The sequence below is a fragment of the Vulpes lagopus genome, chromosome 9 (genome assembly GCF_018345385.1).
Source record: "Vulpes lagopus strain Blue_001 chromosome 9, ASM1834538v1, whole genome shotgun sequence".
Lineage (NCBI taxonomy): Eukaryota > Metazoa > Chordata > Mammalia > Carnivora > Canidae > Vulpes > Vulpes lagopus.
This window is the reverse complement of record NC_054832.1, coordinates 72,709,784-72,733,936: the sequence shown is the minus strand read 5'-3', so window position 1 is coordinate 72,733,936 and position 24,153 is coordinate 72,709,784. Positions and strand designations below refer to the sequence as shown.

The following is a 24,153-nucleotide window of genomic DNA, read 5'->3' as shown; positions in this document are numbered from 1 at the left end:
GAGATTTAAGAGAGATCGAGAGAGCCCAAGTGGGCAGAGGGGCAGAGGAACAGACTGCCCGCAGAGCAGGGAGCCTGATGTGGGGCTCCATCGATCGCAGGACCCTGGATCCTAGGACTGTGACCTGAGCTGAAGACAGACACTTAACCAAACAACTGAGCTACCCAGGCGCCCCTCCCTTCCTTACTCTCACTGACTTGGTCAACTTTCTCCCTCCTTAGTTTCAGAGTTCTGCTGTCCTTTCTAGTGCTCCTAGCAGTTACCATTGTGATCTTGAAATCACAATTAAAGTATTTTCCCATTATGACATTAGAACAAAATAATAAATGTACTCTTCTCACCCTAAGACACTTTCCTACCTCTTCCCACCAACGAAGCCTTTCCAGTGCTTATCTCTGCCTAACTGCTGGCCTTGCTGAAATAGTTTAAGATGTCTAGGCACAGTCTAAAATTATTCTTCTATTTCAAGAATACTTACTTGACTTACATTATGGGCTCCAAGTGACATTCTTGTCATCTATAATAGAGTCTAGTGCTCACCACGTTTGCTGTGCCTCTCATCTCATGTACTGGTTTGAAACTAGAGTTTGAAGATTCTCCAAGTGTTTACCTCAGAGAGGTTACATGGTTCTTTTATTTTCTGAATCCTTGCACATCTGAACAAGGCTGGAGAATGTGTCAAGCTAGCAAGAAGGGAAGTGCCAGAATCTTCAAAAAGTGCCTTCCTGGCTGTTCCCTCTAAGCCAAAAATTCTAGTACAAGATGGGGCAGGTGAAGTGGGCTCTGCAATGTCAGAAGTGATAAGTGATCAAGGTTGTATTTCCCGTAACTGATGGCGGGGCAGAGACAGTAATCAGAAATATTTGTCTGACAGATACATTGGGCTGTGTTAATATTCATGCAGTTCTCAAGTATGAACTATATGAGTCAAGTAAAGCCTTTATTTAATCTGTAGCAACTAGTGTCCTCATGTGATGAACAAGTGCCTGACTTGAACCACCCCAATGGCAAACGATTCAATTCCCAGGCCTAGCTCTCCTTGAAGGAACAGGAAGGGAACCACCAGTCACTGTGGGGCAATGATGTCATGCTTCAATGCCCTCTGTCTGCCCTAAACACATAATGATAATAGACAACACATAAATATAGGAAAAAAGACATGGTCTGGCTGAAAGACAAAATAAGATCCCTAGAAACCACACACAGTACAGAAATGCAAAGCAGTGTGTAGCACTGAAACCACATGTTACCTGGGTTTTGGATTTACAGGTTGGCAGTGGCTGCCAGCCGTTTGGATCCTAGGTAAATTGGGTACTTCTATGAAAGTTTTATACCTAAATGAAGGGGACAAAAGCCAGGATCCTGCTTGAGGTCAGGAGCTAGAGGGGAGATGCCTCGTTCTCCCTAAAGGCAGCTGCTGTCTACCATGTAGGGCTAAGGGTTTATGGAAGTGGGGAGCCTGGAGGGATGACAGACACAACCATCTCTGAGACTAGGAACCAAATCATGCCTAAGGGATGAACCTGTAATGTGACCAATTAATCACCATGTGACAGTAGCCCAGTCAAATATTATAAGAACTATTGTGAACTAGGGGTCATAGGGAAGGGACCTTGAATGGAGACAACTGTAAAACAGGCAGACAGTGAGGGGTCAAAAACGGAGAAGATGGGGTACCTAGGTGGCTCAGTCATTTAAGCATCTGTCTGCCTTCGGCTCAGGTCATGATCCCAGGGTCCTGGGATGGAGCCAAGTCCCGCATGGGGCTCTCTGTTAAGTAGGGAGCCGGCTTCTCCCTCTCTCTCTCTGCCACTCCCCCTGCTTGTGCTCTCAACCTCTTAAATAAATAAATAAATAAATAAATAAAACAGGGAGAAGAGAAAAACAAACAAACCTCAAATATCTCACTCAAAATGAGACTGCTGGTCAAATTACAAAACATATGAAGAGATCTAATACCGAGAAAGAAAGACAATTATTTTTATGGAACAATCTGGCAAGAAACTTCAAATGTATTTGATGATCAATAGTTAATTGTTCTGGTTATTTATTGTGTCCCCAAATGTAGTGGCTGAAGACAGCAGCAGCATTGATGTTCTCTCTTTTCTTCATGAGTCTGCAATAGTGCAGGGCTCAAAGGGGCCAGTTTGTGGTTGGAAAACCGAGGAATGGCACCACGTGGAGGTTCACTCACCTTCAAGTATCTGGGTTGGGAATAAATAGTTGGGACTGGGGCTCCTTGTGCTCCTGTTCCTTCGTGTAGTTTTTCTTCAGGGCACCTTTTAGGCAGATGGACTTCTAAAAGCCAGCTCAGGGCACTTAAGGTGTGTGTCTTAAGGACTTGGACTTCAAGTCCTTAAGGTGTGTGTCTTAAGAGACTGAGCCAAAAGAAGGCTGTATCATTTTTATGACCTAGCCTTAGAGTTCTCACAGCAGCATTTATGCTGCATTCTTTTTCTTAGAACTGAGTCACTAAGGTCATTACGGTTCAAGTAAAGGGGATCTCATCATTTGATAGAAGGAATATCAAAGATTTTGTGGGCATGTTTTAAATGTGCCACAGTTGACTCTCTGCTTCAAATTATGTACTTATATGCAAATTACATACAATCTTCCCAATATCCCTAAAAGTGTCATCTATTACAGAACAGACTCAGGTTTGAGGTCCAGAATCTTGTTTTCTAAATTTGGTTCAGATGTGGAGTATGCTCCAGGGGATGCTGGCCTCAATGCTACTCCTTTTTTATTTTTTAAGATTTTATTTATTTATTCAGGAGACACACACACACACACACACACACACACACACACACACACAGAGGCAGAGATACAGGCAGAGGGAGAACCAGGCTCCACGCAGGGAGCCTGACGTGGGACTCGATCCCAGGTCTCCAGGATCACGTCGTGGGCTGGCGGCGGCGCTAAACCGCTGAGCCACCCTGGCTGCCCTCAATGCTGCTCTTGATGACAGCATCTCAAGTACAGCCTCTCTCAATCTGAGACCTGAAAACTAAACACCCAACATACAAGGTGGGACAAGTGTAGAATAACTGCCCTATGGGAGAATAATTCTCATTCATAAAAGGGAACAATAGGAAGGAAGCACACAGGAATCACTAGTCCGTACAGTTCTGAAGCCCAGTGAGGCACCTGTTGCCTCGACTAAGCTCAGCCCAGCATGTGGGATGATTCACCCTAGGTCTGGGTCCTGGTTCTGCCTTCTGAGTTAGCCTTTCTTTTCCATAAAATGCAGCCCTGTTGGCAGCTAAGAAATTGTGGCAGCTTGCTTCTTGCCCAAAGAGTCTTGAGAGTAAAAAGGCCTCTTCACTTTGTACTCCCTCTGTTCCGTTCAGTCCATGTTGATCAAGTTCCTTTAAATATTTTGTGGGGTTTTTAGACAAATCAACTTCTAGAAATCCACACCCAGAAATCTCACTGATTGGGCTTCAAATGAAGCGACTGAGGGACGACAGACTCAAGATTCTTAGAAGTCCTACCATTTAATGGAGAGGATCTGTGAGACACACACTTAAGGATTCTTCTTCCTTTTGCACTGCCTCCTAACCCTTCATTTCATGCTGATATGATCCCTTTAAAAACATTATGAGTTCCCTGTGAATCAATTTACAAAATCCAGTCCATTAAAAAAATTATTTCCACAAATGTCATTGAGTGGGCTTCCACTTAGGCTGCTGAGGGACAACAAACTGAAGATTCTTAGAAACCCTGTCGTTTAAAGCAGAGGACGTTTGGGGGCACGCTCTCAAGATCCTTAGAAGGCATTTTGTCTGGTTGAGTATATTAACAAGGGACTGAAATATTAACAAGGGACTTACAGTCCTTCCTTCGCATTTGATCTTTTCTTTGCAGTCTTTCTCTCAAATTGGATATCTTAGAAATCATGGGAATAAGAACAGTTCGATTTTGAAGCCAGCAAGTCCTGGATCTGTGTAGGTCTTTCTCGAGCTTATCTCTCATTTTGTGGTAATTTGTTACAGCACCAATGGAAAACTAACCCAGCTATCAAGTCTCTTTAGTTTTTCTTAATCTGAGACAGTTTCTCAACCTTTCTTCATCTTTCCTGGCTTTGACACATCTGAAGAGTATTTTGTTGAATATCCCCCAGTTTAGGATTGTCCGATATTTCCCCTTGACTAAATTCAGATTATAAAATTGTGGCGGGAATATCAGTGAAGGAAACTGCTATCGCATTCTTCTCATTGTAGTCTTTGATTTGTCCCATTCCTGATGAGCTTAAATTTGGTCAGTTACAGGCTATTGATTTGTTCCATTACTGATGGGGTTAACTAGGAACAGTTGTTTCAATTGGTGTCCACTTGGTTTCTCTATTGCAAAGTTATTCTTTTTTGTAATTAATAAATATTTTGTGGGAAGATATTTTAATCCTATGTAAATATGCTGCTTCTCATCAATGCTTAGCTCACTAGTTTATACCCATTGATGTTTCACTGTGAATTACTCAGCACTATGGGAGTTGCCAGTTCATAGTTTTTGAATTTTATCATTCTTTTTCTCCAATAATTAGCTGGAATCCCATTTCTCTACTTATTTATATTTATTCATTTAATTTTTATCATTGAGATGCCTGCCTTTGGCTCAGGTCGTGATCCCAGAGTCCTGGGATCAAGTCCCACACCAGGCTTCCTGCGTGGAGCCTGTTTCTCCCTCTGCCTGTGTCTCTGCCTCTCTCTCTCTGTGTCTCTCATGAATAAATAAATTAAATATTTAAAAAATAATTCTATCATCATGACCTTTTATGTTTCCTTATTCCATGAATTCCAAATGTTACTGTGTTTGTTTATTTTTGCCCCAATTTCCCCAAATTAGGCCAATGGGTGCCACTTTAAGGTGGCTCCTATGTCATTTTTCACATGTTCCATATCATCCTATGAACATTTCCTTACTTTCTGGTACAAGATGTTCCAGGAATGTCTTGTACTTTTCTTGCTTCGAGTCCTAGAAGCAGTCCAAAGACCTCTGAACTGATTAGTGGAGAATGGTACTTAGAAACCAAGATCTGGTTATTAGTGGGATCACTGCTAGTAAGTATCACTGCTTCTAAGCCCTCTCAGAGGCAGAGTTAGGAAATACACATGAATATGTGTGTGTGTCTGTGTGTGTGTGTATGTGTATTTACATACACGTATATCTGTCTTTATATTACTCATATATACACACACTGCTTTTTTTATGTCTTTTGTGAAAAAATATACTCCTGAGAATATTAATTAAAGGATTAAAAATTATTTTCTGTTCCTCATTGCCTTTGTTTCACATGAGTTTCTTTTCTTTTTCTTTTCTTTTCTTTTCTTTTCTTTCTTTCTTTTTTTTTTTTTTTTTTTTTGCCATTTTGGTCTCTGTGTCTTCCATGTGGGGTGTTGCCTGAAATGTCCAATGGTCACTAACTGTCATCCCATAATTAAGATTGATGCTCAAGCAATTTCTTGTTTTCTATAATAATGAGATGCTTAATTCAGGCCAAACTTTCCAGGAAAACAACTATATATATTGGAGAAAAGTATAAAAATAACTTCTTAGAAGCAACATAAGTGGGAATACACTTTGATACAACTGTTTTGGAGAGGAATTTACAAAATCAAAAAAGCTACACATGTGCTTACATTCTGACCCATCAATCCAACTTCTATAATTACCTTGGTAGATATAACTCCACAATATGAAAATGTATATGAACAAAGTCATTAATTACACGATTATTTGTAATTGTAAAATATGGAAAACAATCTAAGTGCCCAGACATAGGAGAGAGGTTAAATAAGCTATGCCACATCCACACAAAGTACTACAAGTAAAATAAATAATAAGGGTGATTTCTATCAACTGACATGGAGTGATATCCCAGACATATTGTTCATTGAAAATGCAAAATGTAGATCAGTGAAGGAAAGGGAGATAAGAAAATATACATGTGTCTGATTATTCATGGAAAAAAAAAGAGAAAGAAACGAAACTTAGAAATAATAGACCAGAAACTAATGAGACTGTTTTCCAAGGCTAATGGGTGAAAATTGGGTGGAAAGCATGAGGGCACTGGAATAGAAGTGATGACAAAGGGGCATTTCTTTGATTTACTTTTTAATATGTTCTGAATTTTAGAACTATGTTAATGTTTCACATACTTAAAGAAAATATTAACAAGAGTGGGAAATAACAAAAAAATAGAATACAGAAACAAATGAACTTAAATATATTCTAAATGGATAACATGACCACACTGAAAGGCCATGAGGGATAACTTTGAACACAGTATTTTGAATATATGCCCACAGGCTAAAGACCACAAGAACTGTAAACAAATATTGTGCTCTAGTTAGTAAGTGTGGGTGAGCAATTATGAAACTACTTTATGTGTATTCCATAACTGGATAAGTAAATATATTGTGGATAATGAGAGCCAGGTTTCTTACTGTTGAAGAAAGCAGTTAATGTATGAAAAATGCTAGGCTGAATTCTGAGTTGTTTGGTTGAAATTTTTGGATGCATAACTGTAAACTGATGGAGAATATCTATCTATCTATCATCTATCTATCTATCCTCATCTATCTATCATCTATCATCTATGTATACACACACACACACACACTTTTTCTCATATATCCAGAGGAAAGAAAACTTCAAGACAACATCTCTCACGAACACAGACACAGAAATCCCCAACAAAATATTAGCAAATCAAATCCAGCAATATATAACAAAAGGATACTATCTCACATCTAGTATGGTTCATCCTAGGAATGCAAGGCTGGTTTAACATTCAAAATCAATCACTGTGACTCACCATATTAGTATACCGAATAAGAAAAAACATCATCATATCAGTAAATGCAAAACAGGCATTAACAGCATCTATTCATGATTTTTAAAAAACTTATACAAACTACGAATAGACAGAACTTCCTTAACCCAATAAAAAGTATTCATGAAAGCCCTACAACTAATATTATATTTAATGGTAAGAGTCTGAATGTTTTCCTCTTAAGATCTAGAACAAGACAAAGATGTTCTCAATTACTGCTTGTATTCAATATCATACTGGAAGTCCTAGTTTCTACAAGAAAAAGAAAAGACATAGAGACTGGAAAGCAAGAAATAAAGCTGTCTACTCACAGATGATTATCTGTGTGGAAAATCCCACCAAATATACACACACACAAAATCCCTTGGAATTAATAAATGAGTTTAACAAGGTCACAGGAGACAAAGTTAATATTTTGTGTATTCTTACACACCACCAATGAACAACTGGAATTTGAAATTCTAAAAAATACCATTTACAATAATAGCAAAGAAAGTAGTGACAAAATATGTGCAGGATTTGTATGCAGAAAACTACCCAGGGCACGATCCTGGAGACCCGGGATCGAATCCCACGTCCGGCTCCCGGTGCATGGAGCCTGCTTCTCCCTCTGCCTGTGTCTCTGCCTCTCTCTCTCTCTGTGACTATCATAAATAAATAAAAATAAATCTTAAAAAAAAAAAGAAAACTACAAAGTACCAATAAAAAAATCAAAGATGATCTGGATGATTAGATCTATACCCTGGTCCATACATTACAAGACTCAGTATTTGAAAGGTATCTACTCTTCCTAATTTGAGTTATATATTCAATAATCTTAATCAAAATCCAAGCAAGCTTTTTAGTAGAGATTAATAAGCCGATTCTAAAATGTATACAATCTACACAATGTATGTAAAAACAAAAGGAATAGTTAAGCCAATTCTGAAAAAGAAAAATATACTTGGAAGACTCACATTTTCTGATTTTGTGAGTTTTACAATAATTGTAACAATGTGATGCTGGTAAAAAGAAAGAGACAGGTCAACAGAACAGAATAGAGAGGCCAGAAATAAACAAGTGGTGCTAAAATAACTGGATGTCCATATGCCAAACAAACAAAATGGAAGAAAAGGATCTCAATACATAACCTCACATCTAATACAAAAATTAAATAGAAATGGAACATAGACTTACATGTAAAACATAACACTAAACAAGTTTTAAAAGAAATCTTGGAGAAAATCTGCACAGCCTTAGGTTTGGTTTTTAGATACTACCCCAAAAGTACAATTCATGAAGGAAAAAGACATATAAATTGGACTTTACAAAAGTTTTAAGTTTCTCTTTCAAAGACATACTTAATTAAAAGACAAGTCACGGACTGAGAGAAAATCTATGCAAAATATCTGTCTGATAAAGGATTTAAATCCAAAATACATAAAGAACTCTTAAAATTCAACAATAAGAAAATAATCACTTTAATAAAACACATAAAGTCCGGTTTAAAAAATGGGCAAAGGATTTAAACAGATATTTTACTATACATGATACATAATTGCCAGTAAGCATATGAAAAGGTTCTCAACATCATTATCATTGGGAAATGCAAATCAAAACAATGAAATTCCAGTTAACATTCAAACATCCTATAATATCAAACCCTGGGAGGATGTGGGGCAACAAGACCTCTTTATTCATGGAAATGAAAAATATGGTACAGCCATTTTGAATGATGGTATAAAACTTGGTTATTATATTAATCATATGCTTATCATATGATCTAGTAATCATACAAAATATTTGCTATCCAGGCAGTTTACATAGAAAAAAAGAACAATCCTTCATATTGTAGGCAAAGGCCATACACAATAAACCAAGGAAACACATAATATTGAGGAACTTTTTCTAAGGTCTAACAGATTTCATAGCATTTTCAGATGCAGGTATTATAAACCAAAGCAAATAAAATTCACTTTCCAAGTTTATTACATTCCCAGGGACTACTAAGACTCAGATAAAAACTCTGCTTCTTACTGAGTTGAAAAACCAGACGCAGAGTTTGAAGGGAATACAGAAGCTGAAAAGGTGAACAAGGAGAATCCCAGAAAAGAGTGTTATCAAGCAAGAGCCAAATTCTGTGTATAAACTGGCCCAAATTTCTAATCCTTGAAATAGCCATCTATTTATTATTGGGCAGACCCCAAAGAGCCCCATTTAAGCTAAAAGAACCTCTATATCAGTTGCAGCCCACCCTAGAGGAGATAACTCTCAAACAAACAAACAAACAAACAAACAAACAAAGAAACCCAAAACTCTTTAGAGAAACATACCAAAATCACACAATTACTAGAAATACAAAGCAGAAATCTGTGAGCCATACACAAGAAAAAGGGTGATTGATGGAGGCTGACCCTAAGTAGGAGCTGTGGCTAGAATTAGAAGAAAAGAAGTTGAAATCTGTGCTCAAAGGAATAAGAATAAATATACTCCCTAAACAAACAAATAGGAAATCTCCACAGAGAAAGAAAAATCATAGAAAAGAACCAAATGAAAATCACAGAATGTAAAAAGGAACTATTCGAACGAACCATTTCACTAGATAGTCACATAGAGTTACAGAGAATAATAAATGCTGCTATCTCGTTACCGCCATCAGGCAAGCAAAACTAAAAGGAAACCAAATGCTTGTTACTTACTGGTTGGGGCGGTAGGAGATAGTATTTTTGCATATTGCTGTAGGAATGTGAAGTGTTAACAGCAACTGAACAATATAACGTTTTTGAAAAGCAATTTGGCAACATCTCTTAAAATTAAGATTTCAAATACTCTTCAGCCCCTTCTGAGAGTTTGTCCCATAGATTGATTAATAAGGACTTATGATCATGAATGCTTACTAAAGCATTGCTCATACCCATCAAGACCAGGAAACAAAAACATTGCCCAACATTCGCATTCTTATGAAATAATGCTTAAGCAAATTCACTGAAATATCATTGTAAGCAATGATTAATATTAATGTATTAGATATAATTAATGAGTTTTGATGAGTTGTGTTAGTAATGTTTGTTTGGAAAATTTTGCTAATGATACTTACAAATTTTATAGTTAGCTGAGAACTTGCACCAATAGTAATATGCATTCCTCTTATGCCCCCCAAATCCTTGGGTACATTTCAAGATCCTAATGAAGAAAGTGACATTATGGTAGTAACATCCATCTGGAAAAATAAGCACATATAAATAGCAACTTAGAGAAGAATAAATTCCTTTTTTTAAAGACTTTATTTATTTATTGAGACAGAGAGAGAGGCAGAGGGAGAAGCAGGCTCCATGCAGGGAGCCCGACGTGGGACTCGATCCAGGGTCTCCAGGATCACGCCCTGGGCTGCAGGCGGCACTAAACCGCTGCACCACCAGGGCTGCCTGAAGAATAAACTCCTATTTAAAAACGCTCACCTTCATCAACAGTTAGAAAAAAAAAAAAAAACACATGTAAGTTGGTGTTACTGTTTTGGAGGGCAATCTGGCAATATTTATCAGAATTTAAGAATTTGGGGAGAATTCAAAATTCTCCCATGCCTGCTGAAATATCTTAGCATCAGGGAGGGTGTATTGTGTGTTGTCAGTGGCTCAGTACGTGACCCATTCTGAAGTCTCATGAAAGTCTCAAAAGTACATATTTGACCTTCACGGGCTCCTAATTCCCCGGCCTGCGTGCTGCATGTGTCAGCGCCGCCTCCTTCCCCGAGGGGTCTCTGCCGCTGTCCCGCAGGCCCGCTGCCTCCAGGTCGCTCCTGGCCCTGGCACCCTGGGCTTGCTGGCCCGGCCGGCCCGTTAGCTGGCGATCTCTCTCACGGCCGCCCTTGCACCAAGCACTTCAGGAGTCTGGAGGCTGGAACCCCATCAAATGGAGTGCTCCAGGTTGGATGGGCACCAGCGAGGGAGGGGTATAAAGTGGGGCAGTCCGCTTCCAGGTCATCCCCCAGTTGTCATCATGAGTGTAATCTCTTCACCACCATAGCTTCTCCTTTTCAGCCATTCAAAGTGGATCTGCAAGCTCTGAAGAGGCGGTGGTGGGTGTCAGTGGACACTGAGCTGTGGCTTGGTGGACACAATGTCCACTTCTGAGATGCAGGCCCACATGCTGGCAGCAAACAAGGAGTGTAGTTTCTTAGCATGATCCTGAGCGTATTTGGGGAGCACTGTGGCCAGGAGCAGGGAAGCCTGGCTTTCACTCCTTGGGAACTCACTCTAGTGAATGTGGGCTCATGGGCATAGAACTTGGTGTCCAATACTGTATTGCCAGCATGTGGAGTAATGCCTGATGCATAGTAGGTGCCCAGTCAACGATTGTAGGGTGAATGGATCCCGTTTGTCAGGAATCAAACTTGGGAAGGGGGTGCTGGTCATACGTAGGGCAAATCCAGTCTCCCCGAATCTGAATTACTGCGTTGGGATTTATTTAATTTTGATGCCTGAAGGATAGCTATCATCTTGTCCTGCCTTCTTCTTCCTAACAGTGAGAATTTGGGGTTCTCTATAGGTTTCTGTAAAAAGTTGAGCTTCTCCAGTATTGTTATGGCACCAAATTGCTTCCTACCAAACTGGATTGTTCCATATCTCACTCCGTAGTACTTGTTATATAGCTTCATGTAGAAGTCTCCCAAGATTTCTTTCCATGTGTGATCAGACGTTGATATGTAAGCCTAGTCACGTGAGTGGTGACTACATTCCCACTTGAAGGCGTCTGCATTACAGTCATATTTCTCTCTTTCAAAAATGCTTGCTCCCCAGCTAACAATCATACTTCAGATTTAACCAAATTGTTAGCATTATTGTTCATCACTTATGTAGCTTCTGCTTTCTTGAGATGTCCATATTGATTTCATTATTGCTTTTCTGGGTTATTTGTAGCTTCTTCCCCTTTAAATAAAGAGAATAATTTACTTTTTAAAAGCCTCCACGTCAGAAGTCTTATTTTGCTTGAACAGTCTGACAACTTGGTTGACTCCACTGGCTTCTATCATATAATTTTTTAGGTAAGTCTGATGTCAGTTTTGATTTTTTTTTCAAATTGTAGGTATCTGGAACCTTTTTTTTTTTTTCATTTGTTCTCATAATTCCCCATATTTTCTTAAGTAAGACTGTGGCTTAACCAAAGTCTCCTAGCATTTCTAAAAATGTTTCATCTATTTTGTTGCTAGGTTGTCTGGTGTGAAAATATTCAGTATACTTTCCTTGACTTGGTGGAACAGACTTTTTTTTTTTTTTTTTTTAATCTCACATGTTGGATCTTCCTTCAGCTTGGGGTGGGGTGGGGGGATTCTCAGTGTATTTTGAGAGTGCTGTCTCCCCAGTGCTCAATCTCCACTTTCCTCTCTCCTTCTGGATGCCTGGGTATTGGCTGTCCTGAAACTAGAGTAGTTAAGGACACAAGACCTGGGGTCAAAAAACCTGGTTTAAGTCCCACCACCTCTCCAAGCCTTGGTTTCTTCGTGTAAAATGAAGATAGTAATAAGCCCTTACAAGGGAAGCAAAGCCATGTGGTTTTTGTTATCTTCCCAGAATTTGAAACTTGAAGGCAAAGCACGAGACTTTTAAGAGATTTCTGCCTGTGGCCTTGCAGGTGGTGACACCTCTCCCCTAAGTGGCGTTATCTCCCAAACCAGGCTGGCTGGGGTGGGGAAATTTAGCCACCTGCAAGCAGAAGGAGCTCGGGGCTGTGTGGGGAGACCCCAGGGCCCTGCCTCGTCTAGCTGTGTGGCCCTGGGCAGCAGCCTTCACTCCCTGGACTAATCTGTAAAGGCCAGGGGAGAACTTCCAAGGTCAGCTTTAGGTTTAGAGTTTGATTTTTTTTTTAAAGGAAAATTGATTTTCATTGTTTGTGCAGCATAAGCTAACAAAAAGTTTCCCCTTCAGTGGTGGCTTTTTATTCAGTGGTCTAATTGTGAAGGAGAAAAAGCAAATTAAAGTTTGAATAACATCGAAGGAGATTTCAAAGAGAGAGAATTTCGGTTACGAGCACTTATTGGAGTACTTGATGAAAAAGATCTTAAGAACTCCAGCTACTGATGCCTGTTACCTGGTCACTCACCTTCCAGAAATCTTAAACAGCCAAAGACTCCATGGTGAGAGCTTTTGAAGGATAAATGTATAAGAATTAGAGTTCTCAGAGGTTCTTAGTTTTGGTTCATTGTAGTGAAAGCATTTAGAGCAGTTTACTTCTTCTTCTTCTTCTTCTTCTTCTTCTTCTTCTTCTTCTTTTTTTTTTAAGCAGTTTACTTCTGAAGAAATCCTATGTTATTGTGGGATGTGCTCGGTTTGGTGCAAGAGGGAAGAACAAAATGGAAGTCTTAAGTGTGATCACACAATCTTTAGTGTATCAAATAGACTTTTCTATACCACAGAGGTAACTCAAGTGATAAAATTAACACCAAGTTTTCTAGGCTCATATTTTGAAAGAGTATTTCCTTCAAAAAACAGGTCCTCATTACTAAGATGGTTGATTACCCTTCAGCCAATAAATATGTGTGCAGGGGACGGTGTGAACAGGGTTTTGCCCTTAACTGCTTAGAAGAGTTAAAAAATATACCTATTATCGAGAAGGATCTCATATGCTATAATAAACATTCAGAGAAAAAGTTACTTTTCTGTGGGTGGGGCCAGAGAAGAAATGGAAGAGCCATCATTTAAAAAGGGGGTGGAAGATGATGAGGTTTTTCGCATGTGGATTCATAAGCAGGAGCAAAGAAAGGAAGCGGAGAAGGCAGAGGGATGGAGGGGCACAGGGAGTAACTTCACATGAGAATAAGAGAAAGAGGAGGAGGAGGCGACAGGCAGACTGTAAGAATGGACAAGAACTTTCAGGGTCATTCAGATCACTGGCTGGTACTGACCTACTAGAAGTAAATAGGGAAATACCACACCAAAGAATTCACAAAAGCAAATACCACAGTAGGTAGCACTTTACTCCTGCGAAAGGTAATTTAGAGAATGGGATGAATTGAACTCATTTGCCTGAAGTCTTTCAGCAACATAGTCTTTGTGACCTTTCAAAGGGCGTGGATCTGTGACAGCCACTAAGCACCACTAATTCTGGGGTGGGAAAAGCTGACCTACCTTGAAATGTGAAATAGGGCATGGCTTAGGCTATTAACCTACTAACACAATGAACGTTCCTAGGACATGAAAATCTGGTTACAGGAGCCTTCTTAGAAATGTCGTCAGGGGTGTGTGAATGTTAATAACAGATTATGTATTTTTAGAAACAGGGCAGTTTACCAACATGATTCCAACAATACTGAATGCACTGACGCTTTGAAAGCCTCCACCCCCCCGCACCCGCCACCGCCCTGCCAAAAGATTAGAGTTCTCTAATTACAAATGAAATAAGCCAAAAGGTAAACCTTTGCAAAAATTCCAGTATCATAAAACAGAAAATACCATAGTTTGTGTGAGGAACCATTATACTTTTCTCATTTCCTCAGAACCCTAATTCTTATTCTGTAAGTGGTTTTTATTATAAATGGACTGTCTGCCTGTTTTCAAGAAAAAGATTCAATTTACAAACATTCCCATATGTGCATGTATAATAAATACTGGTCTTCATTTCAAGTATGCTTCTACTGAGTGGAGCAAGATTAGCCTGTTCACATTTTTAGGAAACTTGTTCATTGGGAGAGAATCCTTTTCATCTGCAATAATAGGAACCCAAATAACAGTACAGAAAAGGAGATTCTGAGGACTTCTTTATGGACACAATCTCTATTAAGCACTGTGCTCTTTTGTGCGTGTGTCTTTTCTAAAGCAGCCAGAACCTGGGAATTTATATTCTCTGGCATAAGTGTATCAGAGAGGAAAATATTTCTACTACTTTCAAGGTAAAATCATCACAACTAAAGAATGAAAGTTGAAACTAGTTGTATTAAACAGGGTTCTTCAGAGAAACCAAACCAATCGGATGTGTGTATAAACAGATACACATATGTGTATGTATTATTTGAAGAAATTGTGATCATGGAGGTTGGCCAAGTCCAAAATCTGCAGGCAGGCCAGCAGGCTGCAGACCCAGAGAAGAGTGATGTTGCAGCCTGAGTCCAAAGGCAGTCTGGGGGCCGAAATCCCTCTTGCTGGGGAACCTGTCTTTTCTTCTCAAGGCCTTCAACCGATTGGATGAGGCCCACCTGCATTATGGAGGGTAGCGTTTTAAGGATTTATTTATTTGAGAGAGACAGAGTGGGGTGGGGGGGCAGAGGGAATCTTCAAGCAGACTCCCCGCTAAGCCTGGAGCCCCACCCAGGACTCCATCTCACAACCCTGAGATCATGACCTGGGCTGAAACCAAGTCAGACGCTTAACAGACTTAACCAGCCAGGCGCCCCCATCAAGTCAACTGATTATAAGTGTTAATCACACCTAAAAAAATACCTCGCAGCAACGACTAATCTGGGTACCCAGGCCCGTCCAAGTTGACGCATAAAATTAACCATCACACTAGCCAAGAGTCAAACATCTTCAGAGTAGAAAAATTTATTATTGACCTCTGTGTTGAAAAGAATGCAAGTGAAGTCAAGACATCTTGGGTTTTGTTGTTTTGTTTTAGTTTTAGGCTGACATTGCCAATATTTGACCATTTTTGATCTGCAAAAAAAGAGTAACTGGGTATGGCTCAATACAATATTTTGGCTTTCCAGCAGTTGCAGTAACACTGCAATATAAAGCCAATTTCTTTTGGAATACCCCGAGGATTTAGCACAAAGTGGTGCCTGTTGCTGAGGACATGTCTGATTGAGGAAAAATGGCAGCCAAACCCAAGCTGTCTGTAGCCAGACTTGAAATTTTGTCTCCCCTCAATGGTAAACCATCAGTATGAACTTTCTCGTTTAACAGTGACACAAGTGAAAAAGTCTTTTAGCCCCGTTGGGTCTGATACAAAAGACAAACTGCATTTCGAACTACTTTTCCGTAAGGGAGGTTATACCTTAAGTGAATTAATCCCAAACGTACTTTTTTAAAGTACTGTAACTAAGCATCTTATTTTGATGAACAGTCCTCGAAATATTTCACATGCATGAATTTTAATAAAATAAAATGCATTTAGTGTTAACCTGAAGAATTAACAAAGGGATGCTTCTCGATTTTCTGAAAGTTAGCACGTGAAGAGAGGAACTGCTGATACTGGAAATCACCGGTTCCTCTCTCTCTCTGAAAGCGGGAGGGCCTTACCAGGTAAAGAGGCCAAAGGTAAAGAGGCAATTTTCCTACCACACTGAAAGAGGTGCTGTTAGATATACAAGGAATCATTTCTGCAATTGACTCCCGCTCAGATTATTAACCGAATCTCTGGGTAATGTCGCTCTTTCTGAAGCTGCATCACTGTTTCTCTGATGACTTTCAGACGAAGTGGTGTGTGTGTTTTGGTACAGATAACTGTCAAAGGAGGGTTTTCAGCAAAATTTTAGACAAAGAGCCCAAAGGGAACCTCTCCAAGGATCATTTATAGCACTGGCAGACAGTAAGTGTTAAAGGAATACCGAATGCCAATCTTATCTCATACGAACAAGAAACACCGATTTATACATTCTAATTGCCTTTTGGAAGTCTTTTTGGATGCTCATCTGGATTACAATTCTGATGCATGATCTTTTGACTTTTATTATTATTCTTATTATTTACAGTTTCTATCCTTCCTTTAAAGGTACAAAAGTTTTAAAACAAAACAAAAGAAACCCTGGAACTTTACATTTTGTTTCAACAACAAAGTATTGTCCTAGAGCCAGCTATTAGAATCGTATATTTATGAATGAGAAAATATTTAAAATTCAAAGTGAAGAGAAAAAGTTATACCAAATAGAAATGTATCATCTATTAAAATTTCAGGAAGATCTACATTATCTAAAGCCATTCTATAATTTTATTCATATATTTTGTGGAGTTCACATATCTTTTTCTTACAGCAAACATAACACTGTAGGCCACAAGAAGCTGCAGTACTATTGTTTCATTAGCAGCAAGTTAATATTTTATATCTGGGTAACTGGACAATAAATAGCCTGCTTCTTTGGATGTGGATGTTTAAAATGTAGTATCACTGCAGCTTCATAATGTGATTGCTATTTTACAGAGCTTATACACACACAAAAAAATACGATCTTTGTCTATATTTTATACAAATACAACAGTAGTTTGTGAATACATTTTAAGTACATGATATACATGATAAGCCACTTGATTTCCCAATATCACAGAATAGCGATTTTAAATGCAATAAAAATATACAAAATTCAGCCTGGAATGCAGATTTTTCTATTTTGACTCAAAACTTTATCATTAGAACATTTTTTTAGAGTACTAGTCCAAAAACTTTTTCATCAGCTAAAAATACAATTTCAGCAGTCCAGCTTATGTTCAGGCATGACGCAATCCATCTCCTAATGGATTCCCAGTTTTTGTTAAATTCAAAGGGCTGTTAGTAACATACAGCATGTTCTTCACTCCACACCATATTATAAAGCCCACTTTTCATTCTGAGTTATAGTCACCTTGTGGACAAAAGCTGGGTTTGTTCTGATAACATTTGCACGTCCAAGATTTCCTTTTGCAAGTGCACGTGAATACATTGTGGTGGGTGGTGTAAAAGTCTGTTAATGACAAGTCACAGTATAAAAATATATTGTACACCTTTACGCCTACTGGAGTCCTTTTTTTCCTATGGCTAAAAAAATATGACTGAATGAGACAGAGAAGTTTGTAGCACCATGAAGAGTTGTATCCCAAGTTACGTTAGCAGCATGATCCAACATGATATTGAAGGAGTGTTTCTGAGAAGATAAACATTCATTCTGGTTCATCTGTACCATTGAAGCTTATACAAGGAAGTGTTTTATACATTAGCAATAGTTCTGTCATTTCTAGAGCTAGATAAGCTTATCAAAGACACTGCCTGCCTTTCCATCCTCAAAGGGGTGATAACAGAGAAGGGCCTAAGGGTGATGATGATCTAAGTGTGCCTTTACCAACGCTGGTGGGATTGATTTGTCTTATGTGATCCAAAAGGCGCTTTGTAGGGGTAATTTTTAGCACAAAACTACACAAGGCGACTTCTGTGGATCTACATAATCACGACAGACTATCTGTGCTGTAGACATGGCTTCTGACACAGTGTTGAGAAAAGACGTAAAGTCAACGTAGGCACTATTTGTCAGAGATAACAGTCTGCTATTGCTAATGAAGAATACTCGACATTTAAAAGACCTCCTCCAATGTCACATGGATCTCAGTAGGCTAGAAGCAACTTGGGGGAACTGGTAATTTTTAATTTACATACTGGGAAGACAGTGTGTTTTGAAACACGTAAACCTTGTAAAAAAATAAACCATTGTAAAACCTTATGAAAAGACACACACTGATTCTGTGCAATATAGCAAATTGATAAGAAAACACTGTAAAAATGTACCTGTTTAATATACATCTACCATTTTTGAACACAAAGCATTATATATCAAAGGCCTACATATATATCATCTAATGGCACTTGAAACAAATTATAATAAGTCTTAAAATAAAAGGCATAACCTATAAGAAAGTTACTGTAAAGGTTTAGATTCGTTTTGAAAGTGCTATATCTTGTAATATGTGTAGTATAGAGGTTGACCAAGCTCTATTTTTTAAAAAAATATTGGCCTATATATGTGTATTGCTTACTAGATGAATGATCCTGAAATATGTACTCTTTAACATTCATTATTAGCTTAATAAAGCAATCAGCTCTGGCTCATGTTTCAGTCAGTATATGGTTTTTAAAAACCGCTACTGTCCAAATTAACACAATATATCACTCTATTCCACAAATGACTAAGAATAATAAAGCACAAGTAACAAATAGGCAAAAATACATAGCTTGGAAGAAACACTAATTAAAAAGTTGCACAAAGAGTGGCGTGCGATCAGCCAGGAGAACTGAAAAACTTTGAAAACTGCACTTGGTAAATAAGAGGATTTGAAAATGCGAATTTTAACAGTGGCCAATAACTAAAGATGTTATCTGCATACATCAGTGGATAATATTGCTTACAGCGCAAGGCCCTTCCACACTCATGCTTTTGTGCCTGGTGACTTTGTACACACGTGTGGAAGTTCAAACTGAATGAGGTTCAATATCTTGTCTGAGGTCCAAATTCTAAACTGAAATATTTTTACTTAATGATAATCCCTTTTTTTTTTTTTTAAATCAAGCAAAGGCACTACTAGAAATTTCAAGGATGATGATTCTGGCCATGGGGAGAATGAAAACAGCATTGGCAATTTTTAATCACATCCAGTTGATGTAAAAACACATCTTTTTCTAGAAAAAAAGAGCTGGTTCTGCATTACATCCTTGTTAGAGCACTGTGCAATTAAAATAAGTGAATCTGCCTCGTCTTGAACAGAAATTCTCTCAAAAAGGGTTTAGTGACCAGTATGTAGTCAATTTGAAAAACATGAGCTGAATTCTCTCTTCCTTGGAAAGTGTTATTTCAAGTCTATGAGGCGGCAACAGGCAGAGGGGTTCACATGAAGATTAGTAAGACTCTACAATATTAACCCTGGTGCCCTGAAAGATGTGCCTCCACGTATTTTAATTCCAGGCAGGGTGAGAATTAGGCTAAAAATATACATACATGTATGGTGCCACTCCCCATTTCCAAAATGCTTTATTAAATAAATCCTGGTACTCCCTTTTTAATTGTTTATTAGCAGTGAAATACAGCCTACTAAGGCCAACGTCTCAGGTCATTAATTTGACTTCTCCTTAAGCAAATTTTCGACAGAGTAAAGTAGTGCTTCCACACTTGTATTTGTGACTTCTATGTAAAAATAGGTTTTCTATTTATTTGTGCTGTCACCAATTTCTTTTTCCTTTTTTCTTTAAAATGGTGATTAAAGCAATATTGAACACTAATCATTCAACTAATGATTTAAGTAAGCAATCTGTTTCATAGAAACTAGAGGAAGCAGTAATAAAGCAGAGCTAAAAGCCTACTTTCAGAGCAAATATTCTCCTAATCAAAAGCTTAGGAGCAGTTTGAAAAATTTTAAATGTATTTCCTTATTAAAACATATATAATTTTAATGCCTTTGGAACACACTTTTTTTATAAAATGTAATTTTTTATAATAAAATTTAAATATATAAGTATAAAAACTACTGCTCCTAGAATTAAAAAAAAAAAATAGGAGCATGATAGAGTATCAGGGAGCCACAGCTCCCTTAAGAGAGCAATTCTGATTCTATGAAGTGCGATATATGTGTGTGTGTGTGTGTGTGTGTATAATATATATAGTGAAACCCCCATTTACATTATTACAATTTACACTTCTCCACAAATTATACTACTCCCAAATATTTTAAATAATGTATTATATTCAGTAATCTGCACTCATTTTTAGAAATTCTTGGTAAACATCGCAATCTGCAGTGATAATTGGCCCTATAAACAAACAAAGAAGCTTCCATATAGGGCTAATGAGTGCTCAGAAATATTTTTTTTTTAAGAGATATATACTCTTCTATAAACCCTCCCCCTCACACCCACCCCAACAGACAGGTCCCAAAATAAGGTGTTAACAAGTGCTTAATAGATATGTTTCGTAGGCTGATGTCGCAACCAATATTCTGAAAAGTATAATCTGACCTTCAAACAGATGATGGTGGTTGTCTACTCTGAGGAAAGCCCGTACTACTTTATTTAGTGAACACAATATTCTTGATTGTTGCTTTCACGTTAACTAAGACAGTGCTTGTTCTGCTCTGGTTTCCTCCCCCTTCTACAGATTCGACTGATTCGCAACACTCCCCTGATTTCCCAGACACGTGTAAAAGTGGGGTTTTACTGTATATATTTTTAGCCACTTAAGACTTTGTGGTCATTCCTCGAAGAGTTTTCTAATGCATTTAACTTTAAATTCTCCCTCCAAAAATAGCAAGGAGAGAGAAATCGATACTGAATAAGAAAGATACCATGAGGGTAGGGCTGTTTTGTTTTCTGCTTTTGGCTCTTCTGGGAAAGAAAACTGTATTAAATTCAGCAAGGAGTGATGTAAGCGACATGCTTCTCCTTTACACCTAAAGAGTCTAGTTTTTAAGCCTGGCAACAAGGGACAGGATCCCTAGACAAGTTCGCAAGTTGAACTAAGTGCTTCACATCTTCCTTCTTAGGAGACCATCGCCATTGGAGAAAAGACAGGCCACTCTGGGATAAAGACCCCTCACATCTGTGCTCCACGATGGCTCTCGGTTCTGGATTAGCTGCGAACTGACAATTAAGATAGAGTTGCTGGCTGCACCTGACCCACCCTTTGGCCCTACAAGGCAGAAAAGATTAAAGAGATCTAGCCACACACTGACTCTGAAGACTCCCAAGCCATAACACGATGCATGCTGTTAAGTTGGAACAAGAACAACTTTGATATGTTGCCAACATCCCGTGTGCTAGTTTAAGGCCAACTACTGAATACCATGGAATGCCACTGTCACCTCACCAGGAGTCTCTTTTTGCTAGAAATACTGGTGCTTTGTGTTTAGGTTTTGTTTTCCTTATACGTGTATAATAAAGACGGCAAATATTTGAGCCAGACAATAGCAAAATCTCCAAAATATACTGACCTGAAATTATGGTGTATCTAAGAAACATCTATTATCTCTCCAAACTGTATTAATTCCTTTGAAACATTTACTTATGAATCCATTCAGAGACTGGTAAAAATTTAAAAGCTCTCAGGTTATTCATCCACGTTTTAGAAACTGTACATTCTATTGCAAAGATCTTTAGTGAGCCAAAATGTCAAAAGGTAGAGCCACTGTTGCTGGACAGAAAATTTTAAGATCTTAAAGTAATTTGAACATGGGACTCATAAGACTTTACTGCTAATAATGGCTTTCCTAGAAGAAAAAAATCATCTTAAACTATGACAATTGGCAGTGAGTGTGGACAAAAATACCCAGGTAAACATAACTGAACACAAATGGTTCTGAAGCTCATTTATAAAGCTTGTTTCTATTTCATACTGGCTTAATGAAAACTGGTACTGTACAAAAGCAGAAAGTTTTATGCTGTTTTAAAGTAGGCACTAAAATAAAAATGGTCATCTAAGTCAGGGCTACACATAGATTGCTGTCAGCAGTCCACATCTTGGACTTCTACTGAAAAGCTTGATGGAAACGTGGCAGTGTGGTGCTTGTGCTGAAGCTACTGGTGAATGCTGCTGACAGAGAGTGCAGGGAGCTGAGACCTAGGGTGTTTGCAGGATCCTGAAGATCCTGTGTCTGGGGGGGCAGCTGAGACACAGAAGAATGGGCTTCTTCTTGGGAATAGCTCATTCCGAGGCTCCCCACCGATATAGGATTATAGGGAGGGCCATTTAGGGGTATGAAATTGAACAACTGGGAAAAATCCAAGGCTGGTGTGTTTAGGGGGTCACTGATAGAGATAGAGCTTTTTGACAGGGAAAGGTCCCCTGCACCATCATCGAGGGACCCGACCTGAGGATCCAACCCTAGCTTAGATGACGATGCTTGGGAATCCTGGGACGAAGAGGGCACGCCACCTTGTAGCTCCATCAGATAACTCTCAATCTCCCCCTTTAGTGGCTGTTCTTTCTCAGGAATAGAAATGGCGTATGAGGTAGAGCTGAATGGGTATTTGAAAGAAAGGTGGTGAGAAGGATGGACAGCATCCATATCTATGGGGCACGTCATTCCCAAGGGTAAAGTCGTGATCATCTGGTGAGCAGGTCCCGAGCTCTGCATGGACTGAAACGGAGTGTTATAGAGGTTTAGCTGCAAAGTGTTTGTGAATGGCTTTGACAACAGTTCACTGGAAGGTAAGGACATCACCGGGAGGAGCTCATCTTTTATAGGCACAGAAACGTTGCAGGTAAATGGATCCAGAAAGTCCACCGGTTCGGTTTTGACCTTCAGAAGTTCTTGATTGTGACTCTTCTTCATGTGTCGTGTCAGGTGATCCTTCCGCCCGAATCTCTGTGCACAGTACTGACAGAGGAAGTCCTTCCTTCCTGTGTGCACCACCATGTGTCTCCGGACATCCTTCCGGGTGTAGAAGCGGCGATCACAGTGCTCGCACTGGTGCTTCTTCTCCTTCGCCCCACCAGATGACTTGCCCGCATGAGATTTAAGGTGCTCTAGCAGCACTCCCGTGCTTTCAAAAGTCTGCAGACAGACCTTGCAGGTGAGGTCACCACTGGTCGCGGCATGCAGGGCCAGGTGACGTTTGAACCCGAGCTTAGTGTTGTAGTTCTTGCCGCATTCTTCACACTTAAACGTCTCTTTGTTAGGGTCGTGCGTATGGAGGTGATTCTTCAGGTGATCTTTCCGGTGAAACATTTTTTCACAATAATTACACTTGTGGGTTTTCTCAGGAGAGTGAGTAGCCATGTGCCTTTAAACACAGACATATTCTGTAAGTATCACAACACAAATGGCACGTATTCACTTTTCAAATGGAAGCTAAACTGCTATGCTACAACAGAGGCTCCCTGATAACGGACACACTTTAACTTAACATGCGCTACAAGGACAGTCAGTACCCCTAAACACTGCATGAGCCACTGAAGTTGCCACTTCAGTATTCGCTGTTTTTTAGCTATTACTACACAAACAAATGAGCGAGACTGAACATACTCACGTAAACGTCCAGACCCTTTCCTTGTAATTTCTTTGAACAAACGGAAATTCTACTCTCATTAAGCATTTCATTAAAAAAAAAAAAACCCAAAGACAACTAACACATCAAAGTATGTGACTTAGAATACGAAAACTAGCCGTCTAATCTACGTAACATTTCCTCTCTGCAAAGCAGCTAAAGAAGGTGTATACAAATATATACGTTTACAACGGCTTCACATGGCCAACATAATAGAAAATATAATCTGAAAGACAAATAGAGTGTAATACCTTTGTAATTTGTACTTAGAAACAAAGGCCTTGGTGCAGTCTTGTTGTATGCACTTGTAGGGCCTCTCTCCTGTGTGAGAGTAGGAGTGAACCTTTAATTTCTCAACACTGTTAAAGGCCTTGTCACACAGTTGGCAAGGAAAGTTTTTTCTTGGTTTGGTTTCACCACGCTTACGTTTCCCTGAAGGGACTTTCTGGGTATCTCTTACTTCTGACAAATCACCAGGAATGACAGTGGCCATCGCAGCCTAAAGCAGGCCTTCTTGTTGGACACTTGGGAACTGCCCAACTCCACTAAATGATTTAGCTTTAGGTGGCTTCTCAAGTTTCATGTGGTCGTAAAAGAAAGCAAAAAGGGACTGGAAAAAAAAATAAGAAACAACT

The 24,153-nt window shown here is 39.0% G+C and overlaps 1 protein-coding gene across 4 annotated transcripts in view; it reads right to left on the bottom strand.

Annotated features, from left to right (window-relative positions):
- Positions 1-16,714: 16,714 nt before the first annotated feature.
- The window catches only part of PLAG1 (PLAG1 zinc finger), a 50,874-nt gene continuing 43,435 nt past the window's right edge, over positions 16,715-24,153 (bottom strand). For 3 of the 4 annotated variants that reach the window (XM_041769644.1, XM_041769643.1, XM_041769645.1), the window contains 2 exons: positions 23,770-24,128; positions 16,715-23,254 (listed from right to left, as the gene is read on the bottom strand). In XM_041769644.1, coding sequence (XP_041625578.1) covers positions 21,997-23,254; positions 23,770-24,011 — 1,500 coding nt within the window. In that variant the 5' untranslated portion in view covers positions 24,012-24,128 and the 3' untranslated portion in view covers positions 16,715-21,996. The remainder of the gene's footprint in view (positions 23,255-23,769; positions 24,129-24,153) is intronic. The other variant, XM_041769646.1, reaches the window with a different exon arrangement.